General features: G+C 41.0%; 1 protein-coding gene across 1 annotated transcript in view; it reads left to right on the top strand.

Annotated features, from left to right (window-relative positions):
- Positions 1 to 22492, top strand: part of LOC124804976 (1-phosphatidylinositol 4,5-bisphosphate phosphodiesterase-like) — a 543720-nt gene extending 521228 nt beyond the window's left edge. The window contains exons 22-23 of the mRNA XM_047265367.1: positions 7149 to 7392; positions 20132 to 22492. Of these exons, the coding sequence (XP_047121323.1) occupies positions 7149 to 7392; positions 20132 to 20200 (313 nt within the window). The 3' untranslated portion in view covers positions 20201 to 22492. The remainder of the gene's footprint in view (positions 1 to 7148; positions 7393 to 20131) is intronic.
- The last annotated feature ends 575 nt before the right edge of the window (positions 22493 to 23067 follow it).

Consider the following 23067-nt stretch of genomic DNA (forward strand, 5'->3'; position numbering starts at 1 on the left):
TGACCTCAGCAGTTGAATCCCATCGTGCTCAGAGCCATTTGAGCCATCCTAGAGAGTGCATCAGCTGGCACATTTAGTTCTCCTTCTGTCCGATATAATCAAGGTGTCGCAGCTGATGTGGCGATGCCTTCTCAGGACGCTGGCAGAAAGCATATGTTAGTGGCTTATGATCTGTGATGAGAGTGAACTTCTATCCTTCCAACATGTGACAAAATTTCTTAATAGTAGCATATGCAGCATACAGTTCATGATCATATGTGGACCAATTCTGTTCGGATGGCGATAGCTTTTTACTCAAAAAGGCTAAGGGCTGCCAGTGCCCGTCTATTTGCCGTTGCAGTGCAGCAACAATTGTAGTTGGAGATGCGTCGACCATCAGGGCGAGAGGCGCCTGCGGAACTGGGTGCATAACAATGTAGCTGCTGCGATGGCAGTCTTCAGCTTTTTAAATGCCAACTCGGCCTCACTGTGCCCCTGGAGTTTGTGTTTCGGCTTTGGTGAACCTTGCAAGAACTTATCCAGTGGTGCAGCTAGGAAGACATGATTGTGAATGAATCGACAGTAAAAATTGGTTATGCCAAGAAATCTATGTAATTCTTTAACCGCCATAGGCTGGGGAATATTCAGTATAGCATCTACTTTCTCCTGTGGTGGCCGTATGCCTTGAGCATTGATAGCATAGCCTAGGAACTGTACTTCATCTGCTCCAAAAATGCACTTTGACGGGTTGACGAGCAGGCCATGTGCATGTAAATGAGTGAAGATCTGTCGTACGTTGATGGTGTTCTGCCTCTGAATTTGTCATGACCAAAATGTTGTCAATATACACATAACAGAAGTCTAAGTCACGTGTCTCTTCGTCCATGAACTGTTGAAACGTTTGGGCTGCATTACAAAGTCCAAAAGGCATTCAGGTAAATTCAAAGAGTCCAAACAGCATGCAGATGGCAGTCTTAGCCGTGTCGTCAGTGCCACAGGTACCTGGTGAAATGCACGAAATAAGTACAATGTAGAAAAGATTGACTTACCATAAACATTGAAAGTAAAATCTTCGATATGCAGGACTGGGTAACAATCTGGAATGGTTCTGACATTGAGCTGTCCATAGTCGCCGCATGGACACCTGGACACCATCCGTTATTCTTCTTTGGTACCACATGTAGAGATGACCAACTACTGCTCGATGGGTGGCAGATTCCTTGTGCTAACATGTACGAGAATTCCTGCTTAACTATCTTCAGTGTCTGAGGTGTCAAGCAGTGCAGTCGAGTGTGTAGTGGTGGCCGAGGTGTAGTCAAAATATAGTGCACTGTCAAGGGCTGCACAGGTGCTAGTCTGGCATGTGATCTCTGGGAACTGCCTGAGGAGTTCTATAAATGGAGAATCGCCAGTAACCGCTCGTACTGCTGTGTCTTCCACACAATGCACTCGACCTTGGCTTGCTAGGTTGGTAGTAGTGTCAAGAAGGCATTGGTGACAGAAGTCAGGCAGGAGTCCATAAAATTATAAAAAATCTGCTCCAAGTATGTGGTGCATCACATCTGCTACAACAAATTGCCATTCAAATATGCGCCACAGGCCCAAGTCCAAAACTAATGTGACATGACCATATCTTGTTATTGTGGAACCACTGGCTGCGAAAAGGTGGCAGTCATCACATTTGCGATGTGGCAGACAAGCAGATGGGTAGACTGACACGTCAGCACCCGTGTCAACCAAATACTGTAACTTTGTGCTATGTTCCGTTACAAACAGTCGACGGCTGCCACTTGGAGAGCCAATGGCCATCATCACTGACTTCCTGCTGAGTTTTCCTGTTCACGCGGCAGTTTACACTTGCGCGCCTCAGAACCATACCGTCGGTGATACCAACAGACTCTTGTTGACGAAGGTGAGCAGCTGCAGTGACCCGGTGAGCCGTGGCGGCGAGATCGGCAGCTGGTAGTCTGGGTCCGTAACGCAGCTACTTGCGTGGTCATCCTGGCAGCCTGTGCTTGTTGTGCGGCAAGTGTGTTGTCTGCCTGAGGTTGTGAGCAAACTGTTGTGACACATGATGATGGATACATTTCCGCTATGTGATCCGTGGTTTGCGCGAGTGCATCCAGATCGCTAGGACACACTGTCAATATTTTCTGCGAGTCGGGGGCAGGCGCGATAGCCAAATATTCCGCAAAATGTCGTCACTGACGGTGTTGCTTGCTAATGTACGCAGTCAGCATAGTAGCTGCGATGGTGTGCGATCACCTAGCTCCTCTGTGCGGAGTAGCTTCTCCAATCTCTTCGCCTTGGACTGCGAGAGCCGGGTATCAGAGCGTTCTTGATGGTTGTGTAACAATCAATACTCAGTGGTGACTCCAGGATATCTTGTACTTCTGTGGCAATATCTTCATTGAGTGCAGCAGCTATATAACTGTACTTTGTTTCGTCTGCAGTTATATGCACTAACACAAATTGACTTTCTACTTGAGCAAACCACAGCATGGGATTCTGTTGCCAAAACGGTGGTGGTTTTACTGTCACACGATTAATTACTGCGCCAGTAGACACTTCTGTAGTTGGTGGTGGGTCTGCCATCGTGAGTTATGGTGAAATGGAACACGGAAGATGTGTGACGCAGATGACACGGATGTTTGTATTTAATGCAACATGGCATGATACGGACCGTTAGTGATAATTGAATTTCACGTTAGTTACCATCGGACATCACGTCGGGGTCACCAGTGTTGTGGGACAAGTTGTATTTACTTAATTGCAACATAAAAACACACCGTAACTCATACGACTCCTTTACTAGAAAATTAAGCAACAGAACAGCATAAAAACAAATGAGGAAACACAAATCAGAGACTGTGCCAGAGATAATAATTACAAATGACAATCACTTGCACACAGCATTACACTGCATGTAACACTGCACTTCACACCCATGTAGAATGCAGCACAGTGATAGAACACATGACTGATTTCTCAGGTAGCCACACGTTTGATAGGAAAGGTGATGCTTGTGACTGGACTGGAGTAGGTGGTGGTGGGAGGATGTATGGGACAGATCTTGCATCTAGGTCTATTACAGGGATATGAACCATGAGGCTAGGGGTTAAGAGCAGGGGTTGTGTAGGAATGGGCAAGGATATTGTGTGGGTTTTGTGGGTGGCAGAATACCACTGTGGGAGGGATGGGAAGGATAGTAGATAGGGCATTCCCTGTTTCAGGGCATGACGAGAGGTATTCGAAACCCTGTTGGAGAATGTGATTCAGCTGCTCCAGTCGTGGGTGGTACTGAGTCACGATGGGAATGCTCTTTTGTGGCCGGACAGTGGGAATGGTGGTTGACTGGAGAGATGAGGCAAAGGAGATGTGTTTTTGTACAAGGTTGGGAGGGTAATTACAGCTTGTGAAGGCCTCAGTGAGGCACTTGTCATATTTCGAGAGGGACTGCTCATCACTATAGATGCGACAGACACAGATACTAGGCTGTACGAAAGGGACTTCTTGGTATGGAATGGGTGGCAGCTGTCAAAGTGGAGGTATTGCTGGTGGTTTGTAGGTTTGCTATGGATGGAGATACTGTTGTAGCCATCTCTGAGGTCAACATCGAGGAAGGTGGCTTGTTGGGCTGAGGAGGACCAAGTGAAGTGAATGGGGGAGAAGATGTTAAGGTTATGGCAGAATGTGGATAGCATGTCCTCTCCCTCAGTACAGATCATGAAGATGCCATCAGTGAGTCTGAACCAGGTGAGGGGTTTGGGATTGGGATTCTGGGTGGTTAGAAAAAATTCCTCTAGATGGCCCATGAATAGGTGGCGTAGGATGGTGCCATGCTTGTACCCATAGCCATATGCTGGATTTGTTTGTAGGTGATGCCTTTAAAGGAGAAGTAATCGTGAATGATGATATACTTGGTCATGGTGACTAGGAAGGGGGTTATAGATTTGGAATCCATCAGGCATTGTGAAAGGTAGTGTTTAATAGTGGTAAAGCCATGGGCATTGGTGGTGTTAGTGATATGGCATCAACAGTGACAAGTATGGCACCATGTGGTAAAGGAACAGAAACTGTGGAGAGTTGGTGAAGGAAATGGTGGGTACCTTTTGATAAAGGAGGGTAGGGCGGGTAATAGGCTGGAGGTGTTGGTCTATGAGAGCAGATGCTCTCCTTATGGCACAGTAACTGGTCACAATGAGGTGTCTTGGGTGGTTGGGTTTATGGATGTAGAAGGTAGGAGTGTGGGGGGTGGCAGGAGTGAGGAGAGTTATGGACTCTGGGGAGGGTGAGGAGAGTGATGGACAATAGGGAATGCTACTGGGGTGGGTGTAAGGATATGAGGAGAGACTGGAGAGCATGCAAGGTCACTTGCTATTTACACTAGATTACATAACATGCTGTAACATCTCCGAGACCAATGCTCGCAGAATTTATGACACGAATTTGCCACCCACACCACCCTCTAACCAAACCACCTTAGTAAATTTGTCAGCAGGTACACTATGTTACCAGTGTACTGTGTTGATAACCATGGGACCCAAAGAACCTATTGGCCTAGAAAAAAGGAAAACAATTTATTTCTTGGCTTTTGGAAAGATCAGTGTGTAGTTTTACTAACCTTTATTTTTCAATTTCAGTAATAAAATGTTACATCACGAATAATCTTAATAGTTTTACAATTTAAATCACCTATAAACCAAATGAAAACTCCCTCAAACAATTTAAATCACCTGTAAACCAAATGAAAACTCCCTCAGTCTCACTTGTCTTGTAATGATTCCTAGTCCTCAAAATCAAATGCATACTAGAAACGAGATACGAACGGCCCATATCTTTGTTATATGCCTCTCCAATCTGAAATGTCCAATAAGCAATGACATCATGACTCCTGAAATCATCAAGACCAGCAACTTTTTGAGCATCAGAACAATGTACTTCAGCAGCAGTTACCCAACCATTACCATGTTGCTCGTCATCAATTTTAATCTCAGTAAAGTTGAAGACACAACTGACAAACAACGATGGCCCTTGCAAAATAACTTGGGCACCAACTTTAGGTGATGTAGTCACTAACACATTATCTGTAGCTTTATAAACAGGAGACCCACCCTATGACCTCTGTAATAATGATGACCAGGCATGAGTCTGACAGTTGGCAGGACCAGATTTTAGGTGGTGGATTGCAGTTCTTTCTGCGGAAGTAAGGTTTGCTTGCATATTGAGGGAGTCAGGGAATGATGGTGAGACAAGGTTCAAGGTTAAGAAATTCTGAATTGTTGTGTCTAGACAAGACAGCCTAGACACAATGAGAGGAAGCCGAAAGGCACGCGCTTAAACTCACGCAGGCTGGCTTGAGGTCTGAAACAGGATACGTAATGAATGCTATAAAGAAAAGTACGTAGCTGCTGGAATACTTAACTTTAATCCACAATTGGTGAACATTGGTCTTGTTGATACAGTATTATCATCTCAATATAACTTGGTGATGGCGCCTTGCTAGGTCGTAGCAATTGACTTAGCTGAAGGCTATGCTAACTATCTTCTCGGCAAATGAGAGAGTCTTCGTCAGTGTAGCATCGCTAGCAAAGTCCGCTGTACAACTGGGGCGAGTGCTAGTACGTCTCTCTAGACCTGCCGTGTGGTGGCGCTCGCTCTGCAATTACTGACAGTGGCGACACGCGGGTCTGACGTATACTAATGGACCGCGGCTGATTTAAAGGCTACCACCTAGCAAGTGTGGTGTCTGGCGGTGACACTACATGAATAGTTACAGGAGATGATTTTGGGGCAGTGGGGGTGCTTGACGTTTGGATGAAGGAGTGAACTGAGTCAGGCATGATTCAACATTGGTCTTTGGTTGACTCTGACTGGTAGGGTTGGTGGAGGAAAACTGTTTCCACTGTAGACACCTGGAGAAGGAGAGAGGGTCTTTAACAAGTCCTGCATAACTATAATTTAGGAGTGCGGCAAAAGGTGAGGACTTGGAAGGGACTGATTTTCTGTGGGGCTAAGGCTATTGGAGGAAAGGTTCTTGACTGTGCTGAGCACCCTGTTGCTGAGTACACTGCCCAGCACGATGTTCTTCATATCAATGACTGCTTCAGAGCCTTTGCCATCTGGGTCCTTCCTACCAACACCAGCCTTTGTGAACTGCACAGGTGGGAACTTCCCCTGCAATGTATCCTACATTCCCGTAACCCTCCTGCCCTCTACCTTTGTTAGTCATTGTTTTTTACTCACCTGTCCCATTCCTTGTTTATATTCCAGCATTACACAGCCCTCTTTACCAACCAATGCACCCAGTCTTCTTATTTTTCTCCTTTTCCACTGCTCCTGCCCCCTGCTCTCTGTCTAACCTCCTGATTGCATCTAGCTTCACTTCCCTCTCCCCACCTCATCCCTGTATGCTCCCACAATCAGCACTTTCACTTTACCGTCCCCCACCCCTACCCTGCTATCCTTCTCCCTCCTCACTCCTGCCTTCTCCTTAACCCCACCACTCAGTTTACTTCTCCCATCATGCACTGCTACTCGCAGTCTGGCCTCAGCAGCTAGAGACAGTGGTCATGTGTGTGTGTGTGTGTGTGTGTGTGTGTGTGTGTGTGTGTGTCAGTCTGTTGTCTATTTCTGGTGAAGACTTTTGGCCAAAAAATTACTTGCTGACAGGTATTTTGCTGTACCTATCTGCAACTCAGCATCTCTGCTATATAGTGAGTAGCAACTACTCTTTTCATAGTATTATATTGCCAGTACATGATTAAGAATATTCTCAGTGCACTATTTGAGAGGGAGCTTTCTCAGAATAAAAGGTAAGAAAAATACTTTTCTGTTGGAGAATACTAGCTAAATGTGGACTAAATGGGGGATAGATGATGCCACCTACAGACATATCTGTAACAAACACATATCAATTCAAAAATGTTTTCAAATATTCAGTTTTAAGCCAGTAACATCCACATTAACAACTACAGATTTGTGCAGTTATGGGATTGATTCAAACCATCTTTGCATCTTAGTGATAACACTGGCACAATTAGATCTTTTTATTTGTTTATTTATTTATTTTTTTCAATACATCTCAGAAAACTGAACACGACATCTTACAGATATTCACAGTCATTTCATTCAGCAGCAATTTGTTGTCATTTGAATATAATTTTCAGGGAACTGAAGAAGATGTACACTCAGCAAGCAAAAATCTCCATCGAAACAATGAGGACAGTCAGCAAGGACAAGTCATTAAAGAAAGGAGAGAGAGAGCGCACACTACGTGAGAAGCAGCAGAACAATACAAGGAAGTTTGTGGAAGAGAGGAATGTGGCTGACATGAGGCAGGACAGGGAGAGGGAGAAGCTGACCCTTAAGCACCAGCAGCAGGCTGCTAACGTCAATGCTGAACTGCAGAATGTGAGTAGCACTGCCATGTTTGGCAGCAATGCCTCATGTCAACTGACAAAATTCCTTGTGTTGCAATTACTGAGGTGTGGTAGGCTGTCCTTGCCAAATGACTCAGCTTCGACTGAGCCACCTCGACATGCCTCATGAGCTTCAGTATGCCAGTGCTTTATAACTATTAGCCCAATTCATTTTTGATGTATTGTGCAGCCAAAAACCTTAAAATATTGTGGGTATCCTAACTTGCTTTATGAATGTAATGGTATGTAAGAGAAGCTGAAATATACCCGCATCACAGATGTGTTTTCCTCACAACAAGAAATCAAATTAAATGCCCTTCCCCGCCATTCCAAACATCTGGCAAGCCATAAATCCACTTATTACTCTGGTTGCTGTTGTGGCCTTCAGTCTGATGTAGCTTTGCACTCTAGTTCTATCCTGTGCAAGCCTCTTTGTCTCTGAATAACTACTGCCACCTGCATTGATTTGAACCTGCTGACTGTATTCATCCCATGGTCTCTTTCTGCAATTTTTACCACCGCTTCTGTCTGTTATGAAATTAATTATTGTCTGATGCATCAGAAGTGTAATATCAACTGATTGCTTTTCTTCATCAGGTTGTGCCATAAATTTGATTTTTTCCCAGTTCAGTACAGTACCTTCTCATTATTTATTCGATTTACCCATTCAGTCTTCAGCATACTTAATATCATCACATTTCAAAAACTGCTGTTCTATTCTTGCCTGAACTGCTTATTGTCCATGTTTCACTTCCATATAAGGCTACACTCCAGACAAATATCTTCAGAAAAGGCTTCTTAACACTGAGTTAATTTTATATGTATACAGATTCATCCTCTTCTGAAATGCTTTTTTTGCCGTAGCCAATCAGTATTTTGTATCTTATCTACTTATGCCATCATCAGTTATTTTGCTGCCTGAATAGCAAAGCTCCTCTACTAATTTCAGTGTCTTATTTCCTAAACTAGTTCCCTCAGCATCACCTGCTTTACTGTGACTACATTCCATTACCTCTGTTTTACTTTTTTTGATTTTACTTTGCGGCCTCTGGCATAGTTATGAAGTGATAGTAAACCTCAAAGATTTTATTTCTTCTCCACAAGCTTTTATTTTCTTTCCAAATTTACCTCTGGTTTCCTTTACTGCTTGCTCAATGTACAGATTAGATAACACATGGGACAGGCTATTATCCTGTCTCACCCTCTTATCATACAGCTTACCTTTCATATTATTCCACACTTACAGCTACTGTCAGTTTTTTGTACAAGCTGCAAATAAGCTTTTGCTCTCTGTATTTCATTCGTACTACCTCCAGAATTTCAAACATTATGGTCCAATCAACATCGTCAAAAGCTTTCTCTAAGTCTAGAAACCTTTCAATGTTGGTTCACCTTTCTTCAATCAATCTTCTAGGATAAGTTGTTGGGTCATCATTGCCTCATGCATTCCTACATCTTTGTCTCCAAAAGCAGTCTTCCCCAAAATTAGCTTCTACTAGTTTTTCTGTAAAAAAATTTGTACGAATGTTTTGCAAGTGTGACTAACTAAACTGATATTTCTTTATAACAGAGGGAAACATTCCACGTAGGAAAAATACATCTAAAAACAAAGATGATGTGACTTACCAAATGAAAGTGCTGGCAGGTCGACAGACACACAAACAAACACAAACATACACACAAAATTCAAGCTTTTGCAACAAACTGTTGCCTCATCAGGAAAGAGGGAAGGAGAGGGAAAGACGAAAGGATGTGGGTTTTAAGGGAGAGGGTAAGGAGTCATTCCAATCCCGGGAGCGGAAAGACTTACCTTAGGGGGAGAAAAGGACGGGTATACACTGGCACACACACACATATCCATCCACACATATACAGACACAAGCAGATATATTTAAAGACAAAGAGTTTGGGCAGAGATGTCAGTCGAGGCAGAAGTGCAGAGGCAAAGATGTTGTTGAATGACAGGTGAGGTATGAGTGGCGGCAACTTGAAATTAGCGGAGATTGAGGCCTGGTGGATAACGGGAAGAGAGGATATATTCGTTATATTCATACCTGTTAGTACCTGTCTTCCTTGGAATCAGAATTATTACATTCTTGTTAAAGTCTGAAGTTATTTAATCTGTCTCATACATCTTGCACAGCTGGTGGAATAGTTTTGTCATTACTAGCACTCCCAAGTATATCAGTAATTCTGAGGGAATATCGACTACTTCCAGGAGTCTTGTTTTGACTTACCTCTTACAATCTAAGTAGGTCTGTCGAATTCTTGTTGCAATAGTGTATCTTCCATCCCATCTTCATTTACTTTCTCTTTTATTCATATAAAATTGGTTCTGTACATTCCTTTTGCCCTTCAGGCTTTTCTTTTTAGATACGTACTGACTTGTCATCTGAGTTCTTGAGATTCATAAATGTACTTCTCTTTTCTGCAAAGGTCTCCTTCACTTTTGTATATGCATATTTTATCTTTCCTTTTCATGCATACTTTTACAGTCTTGCATTAGTCCTCTTAACCATTCATGCTTAGTCATTTTGCACTTTCTGTCAATGTCACTTTTCAGATGTCTGTATTCCCTTTCAGCTGCTCCATTTGCTGCATTTTTGTTTTCATTTTTTGCAGGTTAATTCAATATCTCCCGTGATACTCAAGGATGTCTATTAAACCTTTTTTCTTAAAAAAAACCTGTATGATCATCTCCAGCCTTTACTGTTTTATTGTTCAAAGCAACAAAACTCTGAACAACCTCTCATTGTTACACTTGATCTAGGTCTCATCTCCTTAATTTCCTACCTTATTTCAGTTTCTACAGTTTTAATCTGCAGTGTATTATGGGGAGAGTCCACATCTGCCCCTGTAAATGTCATACAGTTTATTGTATGGTTACAAAATCTCTGCCTTACTATTATAGAAACAGCTATTATACAAGCAGCTCTCTTCCATGTATACAACCTTTTTACATGATTCTTCAACCATGTGTCAGCAATGATTAAATTATGCTGCATGCAAATTTCTAGCACTTAGCTTGCTCTTTCATTCCTTTCCCCCTCCAGTGCATTTTTTTGTACTGCTTTTCTTTCTCTTCCTCAATTATCTGAAAAACTTTTTTTTATCTCATCACTCATTGTTTCATTCTCTTCATCCTCTGCAGTTGGTACATAAACTTACGCTACTATTGTGGGCACTGAACTCATGTCTGTTTGGCTGCAAAATGCATTCACTGTGCTGTTGATAGTAGCTTACCCACATTCCTATTTTCTTATTCTGCATTATCCATAATGGATTCTGTATTTATAACCTCGTAATCACTTGACTAGATGTCCTATTCCTCCTGCCACCACACTTTGTTTATTCCACTTATATTTAACTTCATCTTATCCACTTCCCTTATGAAATTCTCTTACCTACCTATCCAATCAAGGGTTCTAGATTCAATGCTCTGACTCATAGAATCATTTCTATTTTTCATGATGACACCATCTTCCTTAATAGTCCATGTCCAGAGATCCAAATGGGAGGTTATTTTACTGCTGGAATACCTCACCCAAGAGCATGCTATCATTATAACCATACAGTAGAGCTACATACACTTGAGGGGAAAATAACGGCTACAGTTTTCCCTTACTCATTCACTTGCAGTACCAGCACAGCAAGGCCAGGATAGATTGCAAGGGCAGATCAGTCAAATCACCTTGGCTGTTGCCTCTGCCCCTCTTCAGGAACCATCCCTCGATTGTAATTACATCTGTGATACTGCTCCCACCACACCTTGGAGATATCCATGGTTCATGGGTGGTTGGACTGTGCAGTGCATTTGAGATTTCAGTGATCTGTTGTGGGTACTTTCTTGGGGGTTACTCTGGGAACCCAGAGAAAGTACCCTAAACAGATAATTGAACTCTGATGTGTACTGCATTATCTAAATGCCAGACACCCTTGTCAGTTTCTACTAAGGTCTTCATTTATGGTGTAGAGAGGTCTATGATTAAAAAATTCATTGAGAGTCATTAGGGTGCATTTGCCGATTTGCTCCACAGTCCTTGCAAGCTACCTCTGTATCGTACAATAAATCTGCCCCCCTGTAGGCAGACCTGACACCACTATAGTCTTAATCTCACGGACACATGTCACTGACGCCACCATAGTCTTAATCTCATTGATACATCGCAGAAGGAGCAACTGTGTGGATAAAGTGCTTACTCCTCACTCCTGACCTGATGTTGGTATGGTCATTGCAGACATACATACCACTCTATTTTCTTCTTGTCATCCCTTGCAGAAGTAGTACTAATTGACTGTAGTAAAACACTTTATGTATGTGGCTAACTACTTGTTGTGTTGATTCTACATCCACATCTGATGTGCATGGCAGAAAGTACTTTGTACTGTACCACTTATTAGGGCTTCTTCTCATTCCATCCACATATGGAGCACAGGAAGGCTGATTGGTCCGCTGCCTCTATGTGTGCTGTGTAATCAGTCTAATCTTGTCTCCATAATCCCTATGGTATCACTATGTAAGGGGGGGGGGGGGGGGGTTGAAGAATATCTCTAGATTCAGTTTTGTGAAGCTACAACAAAGCTTATGGCAAGACATACATTTATTTTATGAACATAAAAATCAGCTAAAGTTTTGAAATATTGTAAATATATATTACACTTCTAGAAAACTTATTATACATTACAGTAACTGTAATAGTCGATTCAATTCCTGTGTGATGTTTGTGAAACACGATTTTATGCATTGCATTGCAGTTGTCGAAAATCATGTCTGTCTTTAGGGATCCATCAAGAGAATAATAGGTGTTTCTGAACATTCAGCAGTCATATGCAAATTCATCATCCAGTGCATCATCATTCTATTATTCTTTCAAGGTGCTAAGGAAAACTCTGATAATGACCACAATCTTCTGATGCTTCCCTTAAACTATAGATTCACACAATTCTGCCTGGAGTCCCATTACTGGATTTACAGTCTTTTGAGGGAGACAGTTTCAAAGTCAAATACATGATTTTTAGTCAATTTACCACAATGGTGCAGACAGAATTATAAGTAGAAGGTAACAGAGATTATAGCTTTATAAAGTATGTCTTACCTCATCTCCCACAAGCACTGCGTCTTCAGGCCAAGAGTGGCCTACCGGGACTGTCTGGCCTCTGTGTCATCCTCAGTGAAGGATGCGGATAGAAGGGGGCTCGTGGGGTCAGCACACCGCTCTCCCGGCCGTTATGATGGTTTTCTTGACTGAAGCCGCTACTATTTGGTCGAGTAGCTCATCAATTGGCATCACAAGGCTGAGTGCACCATCTCCCACAAGAGAGTGAATATTTAAAGATTGAGGTCTGTAAACATGAGAGGTTATAAGAAGGAAAGGTGGCAGGCAACAAATAAAAGAGTGGAAAATTTTGCCAAAAGGGAGACAAGACATAAGAAAAGAAAGAAAAAACTAATCACCGTGTTTGGCATTGAGGAGTGTCATGCATTGTGTTGACTTGAAAATATGGGTTATAGCTCACTTTCAGTCTTTGTTGTCCTCCTTCACTCTGGTGCAAAAGCCTTCAAAAAGCTCCTATCTGACATAGAACAAGACATTGACAATCCCAGTAAATGCAAATGTAAATTAAATCATACATTACTAGCCACCCCTACGAATTATGTATCTAGATTTCGGCATAGAAGATTTCTGTTAACTGTAGAACGAAACGGCAACACAGATTGTAGTAAACAGGTTCATATTCCTTTGGTATTTCTATATAACTGAGGAAGCAGTGGCTTTTCTTAAAATACTCAGTATGTGTTTCTTTTACTTTGTTACATGTTTTTGCTTGAATAAACCAAAATAGTTTGTTGCATTTTGGGTAGAATTAGTTTTTAATGAAACTGCAAACAGCTGCTTTACCTTAGCTTGTTCTGCATCTCGAAAGGTTATTTGTGGTGAGATTTTTTGTCTCCAACAGTGATTCAGATTCCCCACCTAGCACGGATGTGGACATGTCAGAGGAACTAAGGCTGCAAGCAGTGGCTGTGGGCCGCTGTCATAAGCGAAGCTGCCACCCAGATATGCATGTTATGTGGTGCCTCCCTGTGGCAACTGTTTGCGGCTGAGCCTTTGGCCCAGGCTTGTCACACGGTTCATTGCTTGCCATACTTTGTAGCTGTTTATATCGTGACAGTGCATGGTCAAGTTAAATTAGTTTGTTTCGGGTCTTGAGTGGTCACTCATTTAGAGCTGTTGTGTTGCTGCACTGACTTTGCTATGTTCCAGACTTGTAAGTGCTTCATTCACTCTGTAAACTCAAGTCTATTCTGCACTTACAGGAATGTGTCTGTGTTTCCTTGTGGTTTGGTGTATCCACTGGAGCAAATGATGATAATCAGTTTCTGCCTATGGCATAAAGGATAGAAAAGGATCCATGTAACACAGTTTATGAGTGGATGGATGATACTACAAGTATGGATGCAATGAAGGTGGACAGCAATAGAACATAAGGACAGAAGGATGCAGTTTGAGAAGAAGCAATCATAGTGAGACCCCTAATTAACAGTTTCATGCAGTCCATACTTACAAAACACAAAATTGAGGAAAATGCAGAATTGGTCAAAAAACTGAAATTGGTATTGGATGCAAGGTAATCGAGATATATTCTGACATGCTATGGCAACAATTATATGTCAAGAGACACATTTCTGAGTGATCTTTCCTTTGTACTCACTCAGAAAAAAATAAAAAAATTGACAAAGATGGTAAATTAAACTGAAAACTGTGAAGTATGGTGAAAGGCATGGGAATCTGATGCGAGGGTGTGAATTTCTGTACACTGTGCAAAATGTAAAAAATAGAAAACATAGGTGCTACAGTTTCGCTTCATGCCTTCCACCAGTGCTGCCAATGTTCATGATCTACAGTGTGGTGCAAAGTATATACGTGAGTAGTGTATATAGTTGTTGCAACTTTATCGTGTCAAATTGAACATGGAAGCCTTTAAAATGTGCAATCTCAAAAACCTTGTTCTATTTCCATGTGATTTCTCTGCCATAGCACATTATCTGCACAAAAAGTATATTTTCAGCATGTCACAAAATGCTTTCCGCCCTACCTGCACTTCCTCTCTCCACACATACAGCAGGTGAGCTCAATTTACATGTATTAAGTCCCTTTTACACAATCAACTTTCTTGTTTCAATTGGCTACTCAAGACAAGCACATCTATTGCAGTGCCCTTGTTGTTTTACTCCCATACCGACTCTTGTCTGTTTTGAGTGGATATTTTCATTTACATGCCAGCACCAAAATTGCCCATGTTGTCATACTGTCTGCTGTGCAGTTTGGCATCTGAGTGGTGAAAGTGAGGTCATAAGAGACTTTTCTTTTTCCAAAAAATCGAAATATAGTAAGAAAATGTAGGAACAAACAATAACAATAGAGTTCATTAATGACCCAAGCATAATTCCTTGTGGGAGTTCTTACCAAAAGTCATGTGGTAAATTCTCTACACTCCTGAGAACTGAAAGAATAAGAAAAGTGTCATCTAAACATTTCAGAACATGAACACATACTTCCTCGAGAAAATATACACTTGCAAACACACCAGAGAACATGTAGAATGCAGTAAATAGTGCCATTTTGCATTATGCTTTGTATCTTGTTTTCTTGCCAAGTGCCAAATAACAACAAAAATCATTTTTCTTGTCCATTAATTCTGACTTTGTTACTGTCAAAATAATTTTCATTAAAGCACTTTTATCTACTTACATTCTTATTTATGCATAGTGTAGGTTTTTTCTCTGTAAAATGTGAATGCTTTTTGCTTCCAGGTATTTGGCTATCCTGTAGGAAGAATATCACAACCTTGTGTTACTTTTGAGTGTGCCATGAAAGCAAAGCAAACAACATAACAAAGATGATGAAGACAAAATCCATTTCTATAATAGGATTGAGCTCGATCAGAATAGGTTATAGCTTCTGATGTTAGCAGACGTCACCATAGTCCCTTGTCTATGCACATGCGCAGCTTGTAGCTTACACAGAAATTTAGAACTCTACACTCGGCACGATCTATAGATCATAGATGTCATATACACACTTGCGTCATGGTTGGTTGCAGATTCATATGAGGGCACGAAATGTGCACACACTTTGAGTAGTCGATTTTGACCAGAAAGTCGCTAGTGTAAAACTGGCTTTAGTGTGGTGTGGTGGCAGTGCTTACTGTTGGATGACATAAAAAGTTGCCAGCCAGTAAGAGCTCACTAACCAGAAATGGCCATTGTTTCCTTGATTTAGTACAAGCATATTCTTCGAGACTCATGGTTTAAATTTAAAATGTTGATGATCAGTATTGTTGCCAAATACACTACATCAGAAATACATGCAAAAAGACGATACTGAGTTATGAGTGGCACAAGAAAAGATGGTGGCAGGACCTCTTTGTCATGTATAGGCTCAGTTCGGAAAACTTCACATTGGCTATCCCTTTTTTCCATTCCTGCTGCAACCTAGCTGTAGTTGTATCATAATTGTGCAGTGAAGCTAAATATTGCGAATTGTGTTGGCAGTGCCAATCTTGGATTACATCAGCACTTGCTCTCCCGCATCTCCACTCTCAGCATCTGCCTTAGATATTCCCTTAACTCTGCCACCAACTGCAGTGTGAACTGTCTATATCTTGTGCCTCTTATAACTCATTCAGTCAGATCCAATGTCAATAGGAGGAAAACGATGTGACGTCAAGTGAAGTATCTAGTAAGAACGTAATTTAAGGTAAACCTCACCATGAAGAAAAGTAAAATCAGTGAATTTTTAACTCTGAGCTTATTGATTTTTCACAAGGTCTACAAATTTATGACATAGGATCAGGAAAAATGTAAAATCAGACAAAGTAAAATCAAAGTTCAACTGTAAAGTGAAAATGGTAAAAATAGAAGACAGTTGTTTGGCATAAGTAACTAAATGTGACAAAATTGTTATCAGAATGAGGGTAGAGGGAATGTAAATGTACTGAACAACAGAAATTATCATGGTAAGCTGAGTTCAGGTAGTTTGTAGGACACAAGCACCAAATTACAGAAGGGGGAACCAACAAAATACATTGTTGTTGTTGTTGTTGTTGTTGTTGTTGTGGTCTTCAGTCCTGAGACTGATTTGAAGCAGCTCTCCATGCTACTCTATCCTGTACAAGCTTCTTCATCTCCCAGTACCTACTGCAGCCTACATCCTTTTGAATCTGCTTAGTGCATTCATCTCTTGGTGTCCCTCTATGATTTTTACCCTCCACGCTGCCCTCCAGTACTAAATTTGTGATCCCTTGATGCCTCAGAACATGTCCTACCAACCGATCCCTTATTCTAATCAAGTTGTGCCACAAACTCCTCTTCTCCCCAATTCTGTTCAATACCTTCTCATTAGTTATGTGATCTACCCATCTAATCTTCAGCATTCTTCTGTAGCACCACATTTCGAAAGCTTCTATTCTCTTCTTGTCTAAACTATTTTTCGTCCATGTTTCACTTCCATACATGGCTACACTCCATACAAATACTTTGTGAAACAACTTCCTGACACTTAAATCAATACTCGATGTTAACAAATTTCTCTTCTTCAGAAACACTTTCCTTGCCATTGCCAGTCTACATTTTATATCCTCTCTACTTCAACTATCATCAGTTATTTTGCTCCCCAAATAGCAAAACTCCTTTACTACTTGAAGTGTCTCATTTCCTAATCTAATTCCCTCAGCATCACCCGACTTAATTCGACTACATTCCATTATCCTCGTTTTGCTTTTGTTGATGTTCATCTTATACCCTCCTTTCAAGACACTGTCCATTCCGTTCAACTGCTCTTCCAAGTCCTTTGCTGTCTCTGACAGAATTACAATGTCATCGGCAAACCTCAAAGTTTTTATTTCTTCTCCATGGATTTTAATACCTACTCCGAACTTTTCTTTTGTTTCCTTTACTGCTTGCTCAATATACAGATTGAATTGCATCGGGGAGAGGCTACAACCCTGTCTTACTCCCCTCCCAACCACTGCTTCCCTTTCACGTCCCTCGACTCTTATAACTGCCATCTGCTTTCTGTACAAATTGTAAATAGCCTTTTGCTCCCTGTATTTTACCCCTGCCACCTTCAGAATTTGAAAGAGAGTATTCCAGTCAACATTGTTAAAAGCTTTCTATAAGTCTACAAATGCTAGAAATTTAGGTTTACCTTTCCTTAATCTTTCTTCAAAGATAAGACGTAGGGTCAGTATTGCCTCACGTGTTCCATCATTTCTACAGAGTCCAGACTGCTCTTCCCCAAGGTCGGCTTCTACAAGTTTTTCCATTCGTCTGTAAAGAATTCCCATCAGTATTTTGCAGCTGTGACTTATTAAACTGATAGCTTGGTAATTTTCACATCTGTCAACACCTGCTTTGTTTGGGATTGGAATTATTATATTCTTCTTGAAGTCTGAGGGTATTTCGCCTGTCTCGTACATCTTGCTCACCAGATGGTAGAGTTTTGTCAAGACTGGCTCTCCCAAGGCTGTCAGTAGTTCTAATGGAATGTTGTCTACTCCCAGGGCCTTGTTTCGACTTAGGTCTTTCAGTACTCTGTCAAATTCTTCACGCTGTATCATATCTCCCATTTCATCTTCATCTACATCCTCTTCCATTTCCAAAATATTGTCCTCAAGAACATCGCCCCTGTATAGACGCTCTATATACTCCTTCCACCTTTTTGCTTTCCCTTCTTTGCTTAGAACTGGGTTTCCATCTGACCTCTTGATATTCATGCAAGTGATTCTCTTTTTTCCAAAGGGCTCTTTTAATTTTCCTGTAGGCAATATCTATCTTACCCCTCATGAGATAAGTCTCTACATCCTTACATTTGTCCTCTAGCCATCCCTGCTTAGCCATTTTGCACTTCCTGTCGATCTCATTTTTGAGACGTTTGTATTCCTTTTTGCCTGCTTCACTTACAGCATTTTTGTATTTTCTCCTTTCATCAATTAAATTCAGAATCTCTTCTGTTACCCAAGGATTTCTATTAGCCCTCGTCTTTTTACTTACTTGATCCTCTGCTGCCTTCACTATTTCATTCCTCAAAGCTACCCTTCTTCTTCTACCGTATTTCTATCCCCCATTCCTGTCAACTGTACTATTATGCTCTCCCTGAAACTCTGTAGAACCTCTGGTTCTTTCAGTTTATCCAGGTCCCATCTCAAATTCCCACCTTTTTGCAATTTCTTCAGTTTTAATCTACAGTTCATAACCAGTAGATTGTGGCCAGAGTCCACATCTGGCCCTGGAAATGTCTTACAATTTGAAACTTGGTTCCTAAATCTCTGTCTTACCATTATATAATCTATCTGAAACCTTCTAGTATCTCCAGGATTCTTCCATGTATACAACCTTCTTTCATGATTCTTGAACCAAGTGTTAGCTATGATTAAGTTAAGCTCTGTGCAAAATTCTACCAGGTGGCTTCCTCTTTCATTTCTTAGCCCCAATCGATATTCACCTACTACGTTTCCTTCTCTTCATTTTCCTACTGTCGAATTCCAGTCACCCATGACTATGAAATTTTCATCTCCCTTCACTACGTGAATAATTCCTTTTATCTCATCATACATTTCGTCAATTTCTTCATCATCTGCAGAGCTAGTCGGCATATAAACTTGTGCTACTGTAGTAGGCGTGGGCTTTGTGTCTATCTTGGCCACAATAATGTGTTCACTATGCTGTTTGTAGTAGCTTACCCGCATTCCTATTTTTTTTATTCATTATTAAACCTACTCCTGCATTACCCCTATTTGATTTTGTATTTATAACCCTGTATCCACCTGCCCAAAAGTCTTGTTCCTACTGCCACCGAACTTCACTAATTGCCACTATATCTAACTTTAACCTATCCATTTCCCTTTTTAAATTTTCTAACCTACCTGCCTGATTAAGTGATCTGACATTCCACACTCCGATCCGTAGAACGCCAGTTTTCTTTCTCTTGATAACGATTTCCTCTTGAGTAGTCCCCGCCCGGAGATCCGATTGGGGGACTATTTTACCTCCGGAATATTTTACCCAAGAGGACGCCATCATCATTTAACCGTACAGTAAAGCTGCATGCCCTCGGGAAAAATTATGGCTGTAGTTTCCCCTTGCTTTCAACCGTTCGCAGTACCACAACAGCAAGGCCGTTTTGGTTAGTGTTAAAAGGCCAGATCAGTCAATCATCCAGACTGTTGCCCCTGCAACTACTGAAAAGGCTGCTGCCCCTCTTCAGGAACCACACGTTTGCCTGGCCGCTCAACAGATACCCCTCCGTTGTGGATGCACCTACGATACGGCTATCTGTGTCGTTGAGGCATGCAAGCCTCCCCATCAATGACAAGGTCCATGGTTCATGGGGGAGAGCTATCAGTTTAATAAGTCTCATCTGCAAAATACATGCTGTATCATAAGTTCTTGTTGGTACAGTATGGAGCCACAAAGGCTACAACCGGTGTATTGCAAAGTATTCTCTGTGTGCTATGTTCTCAATACAGACACCACATTGCTGTGCATTCAGTATACAACAATATTATTTGCATTGTAGCTATTATACATGTTTTTTATTGTTCCACATTTATTGCATGCTAATAAGATGCTTGTATGAGAAACCATAAATTTTTTGTAAGTCTTTATCTCATTCCTTGATCATTGAGATGTGCTCTTATCACTCGTGATATTTTTTCTTTTTTTACAGCTCATTACAATGATAGAAAATGACGAAATTGAGTATGAACTTGGGCCAAAGAAAGAATTCTTTGTATAAAGGACTATTTAAATCTGTATCAGCTGAAGCACCAGTCTATGTGCTACAGAAGTGTCACAACCTGCGCACTACATTTCCCCGTACTTTTTGAAAAAGTATCTTTGGAGAAACATTTTTTTTTTAAAAAAAAAGGAAAAGAAAGCTGAAAAAATATTGTAGTGTAAAGTAAGATTAATCATAGTCTTTCTGAGATAAGATTAGTGTAAGTACACCTGTCTGTGATGAAGTGTAGTTAGAAAGAACTTTAATTAGGATGTGTCTCAAAGCAAGTTGTGATTCATAATTCAGTAGTGCCGAACTGAGCAATTCAAGTCAGTAGAATTTGGGGACCAACCAGCATGAGATATTTACAGTTATGAGTGAACTGTAATTGTAATGTTTCAGAAAGGTATCACAGTTTAAATCCATGCTGCATTTGTTAACTTTGATTTACATTGATATGTGATAACATGAAGTGAAAGAAAAATCAAACAATTTGTCCTACAATGTGAGCACCATTTTCCACACAGCTCACAACCAATTGATAGGCAGATTGTTTCATATCTTTATTAATATGTCTAAACTAATTTATACAATAGCAGCTTCAGTACTATTTCTTGAGTTGATAGATCCTACTAGGAACAGTGCAAGCTATCATTAATCCATATTCCCAAGTGAAGTTCATTCCAAGTTGCATCAGAATTCTGCCTCTTACAGATAGGGTCCACCAGAATAACACTGTAGCAAATATGACAATATTCGCAGTACGCACTCCACTGATTGCATCAACACTGGTTTAGGCTGGTGCTGGGCCAGTCTGTGTGCCAGAGTCTCACATGATCCTGTCAGAGGGCATGGATCCATGCCATCTGAGTGGTGGCACCATAGATGTCAGTAACAGTGTTGTATTTCGTGGTAACATCGGGTGGCCTCACCACAGTTCCTCCTTCCAAAACAGTGACCACCTGAGGAAAAATCAAAGTAGTGCATGGTCTTGAGGAGCAACCACTATGGAAGGCAGCAGGTCAAAGTCCACAGGCATTGCTGCTGAAGGCCAAGGCAGGACAGGGCTCGATGGGACTGCTCGAGTTGCCACGGGGCTGGAGGATCCACACGGGGTGGCGAAGCAGGTGGCTGCTGACAACAATGGCAGAGGTGAAGTTAGTTTCAGTGACCCTGCAGATATCCGTGGGCAGAGGCTAAGTGTGCAGTGTGGACCCATCGTGAATGGAAATCACTCTGCAGATCCATGTTCGGTTGTGACAGAACAGATTGGCCCACACCGGGGAGCCCACCTAGAAGGGAAGCGCTCTGGTGATGAAGTGTGGCAGTGAGTCATCATTTATTTGTTTCATTATTTTATTACTGTTTGTTTCCCCAACTGTAGAATGGAATGAAAATGGAAATGCCATTGCAGAACAAGTAGGGAGCGAATGCCAATCCAACTTCACCTTTTGGAATCTGTACTAAATGCTTCAGCCTCTGTCATTTTGTGTTGTAATATATCAAAACCTTTTATGTGGTGAGGTCCCTGTGTTTCTGATTGTATATATTTGTGTTTAATGAACTTGGCCAAAAACCAGTCATTGTGCCATATTTACTCTAGTCCATTATATGAAAATGATCTCAAAATAGGTATCAGTGATGATTGAACAAATATTTTGCATCAAATGTGCTGAAAATGAACATGTACTGTGTCTTAGTGTTATATTAGCAATATTTTAGTCAAAAGAGAAGGGTCTACTTTGTGGTTAGAAGAAAGGAAAGGAGATGATGAAGTGCAGAACATGAAAAATCTCTCATAGTAATGGTCAGAAGAGAGACATGGTGCATGAAGGAATTCTTACAATATTCTTTCTTCTCATAAAGGATATTTATTTATTTTTTAATTTTTATTTTATTTACTTCTATTTAGTTCCTAGGGCTAGACATTCAGCAATGGTAAATTGTTTGTCTGTGAGCTGTACTCCAGTTGTTTCTGATTTAACATATGGCATGTGAGATACTCCTCCTCTGTCCCAAATATTACTGATATTCACTGTTTACTTTTACTTTAAGAAATGAAATTATGTATGGTAGTATGAATTCCATTGTTTGTTGTATGTGCTGTATAAAATTAATCTATTGTATGTGTTGTAATGGCTCATAGGTTTAAAATGTGTATGTTCCAGTCTCAATGAAAATGCCCGACTCATTGTCAGCGAGAAACTGTAATTCAAGTTGTACATTTTTCTCTAATTATGTATCTGTAGGAGTATTACCATTTCATTGCTCTAGCCAAAATCACATTAAAATTGTTATATTAACTCTAAATATCTCAAATTTTCTTAATATTTTCCTGCAGTTATTTAATACAAGAAAATATGTAAATCTTGTTATTTAATATTCCTCCTGGACTCCTGTCGAAGCCAACAGGTAGGAAGCGAACAGACACACAGGGACAAGGGATGAGGCTTTATATGTTTCACCAACCTGTGGGAGCTGTGGTACTCATAGTGATAAGTATAGTGGAAAGTGCACTTTAACTACATATGCATTACAGAAACTGGAAAATATGTAACTTTAGTTGCAGGAAGAACTCTGTAATGTCCCATCAAAGTAAATATGTGTGGTGAGCAGCTTTTATGGATCATGTGTCACACACACAGGCTATGACAGATTATTTGCTGTTATTCAACAGTAGGCACAGCATGGTAGTCCTATTATAATGAAGATGTGCATGAACTACCATGGCAATATCAGCCACTGCCAGCTCTTGGGGGAATGTTTGCAGTGGGGATACCACCACTATGCTAGACTACAGATCAGTGGGGCACATTTCCTGTCACAGATGAGCATCAATTTAACTTGCAGATTGTAAGCATGCCAAGAGCCTTTATGTGACTCAA

The sequence above is a fragment of the Schistocerca piceifrons genome, chromosome 7, assembly GCF_021461385.2.
Source record: "Schistocerca piceifrons isolate TAMUIC-IGC-003096 chromosome 7, iqSchPice1.1, whole genome shotgun sequence".
NCBI lineage: Eukaryota > Metazoa > Arthropoda > Insecta > Orthoptera > Acrididae > Schistocerca > Schistocerca piceifrons.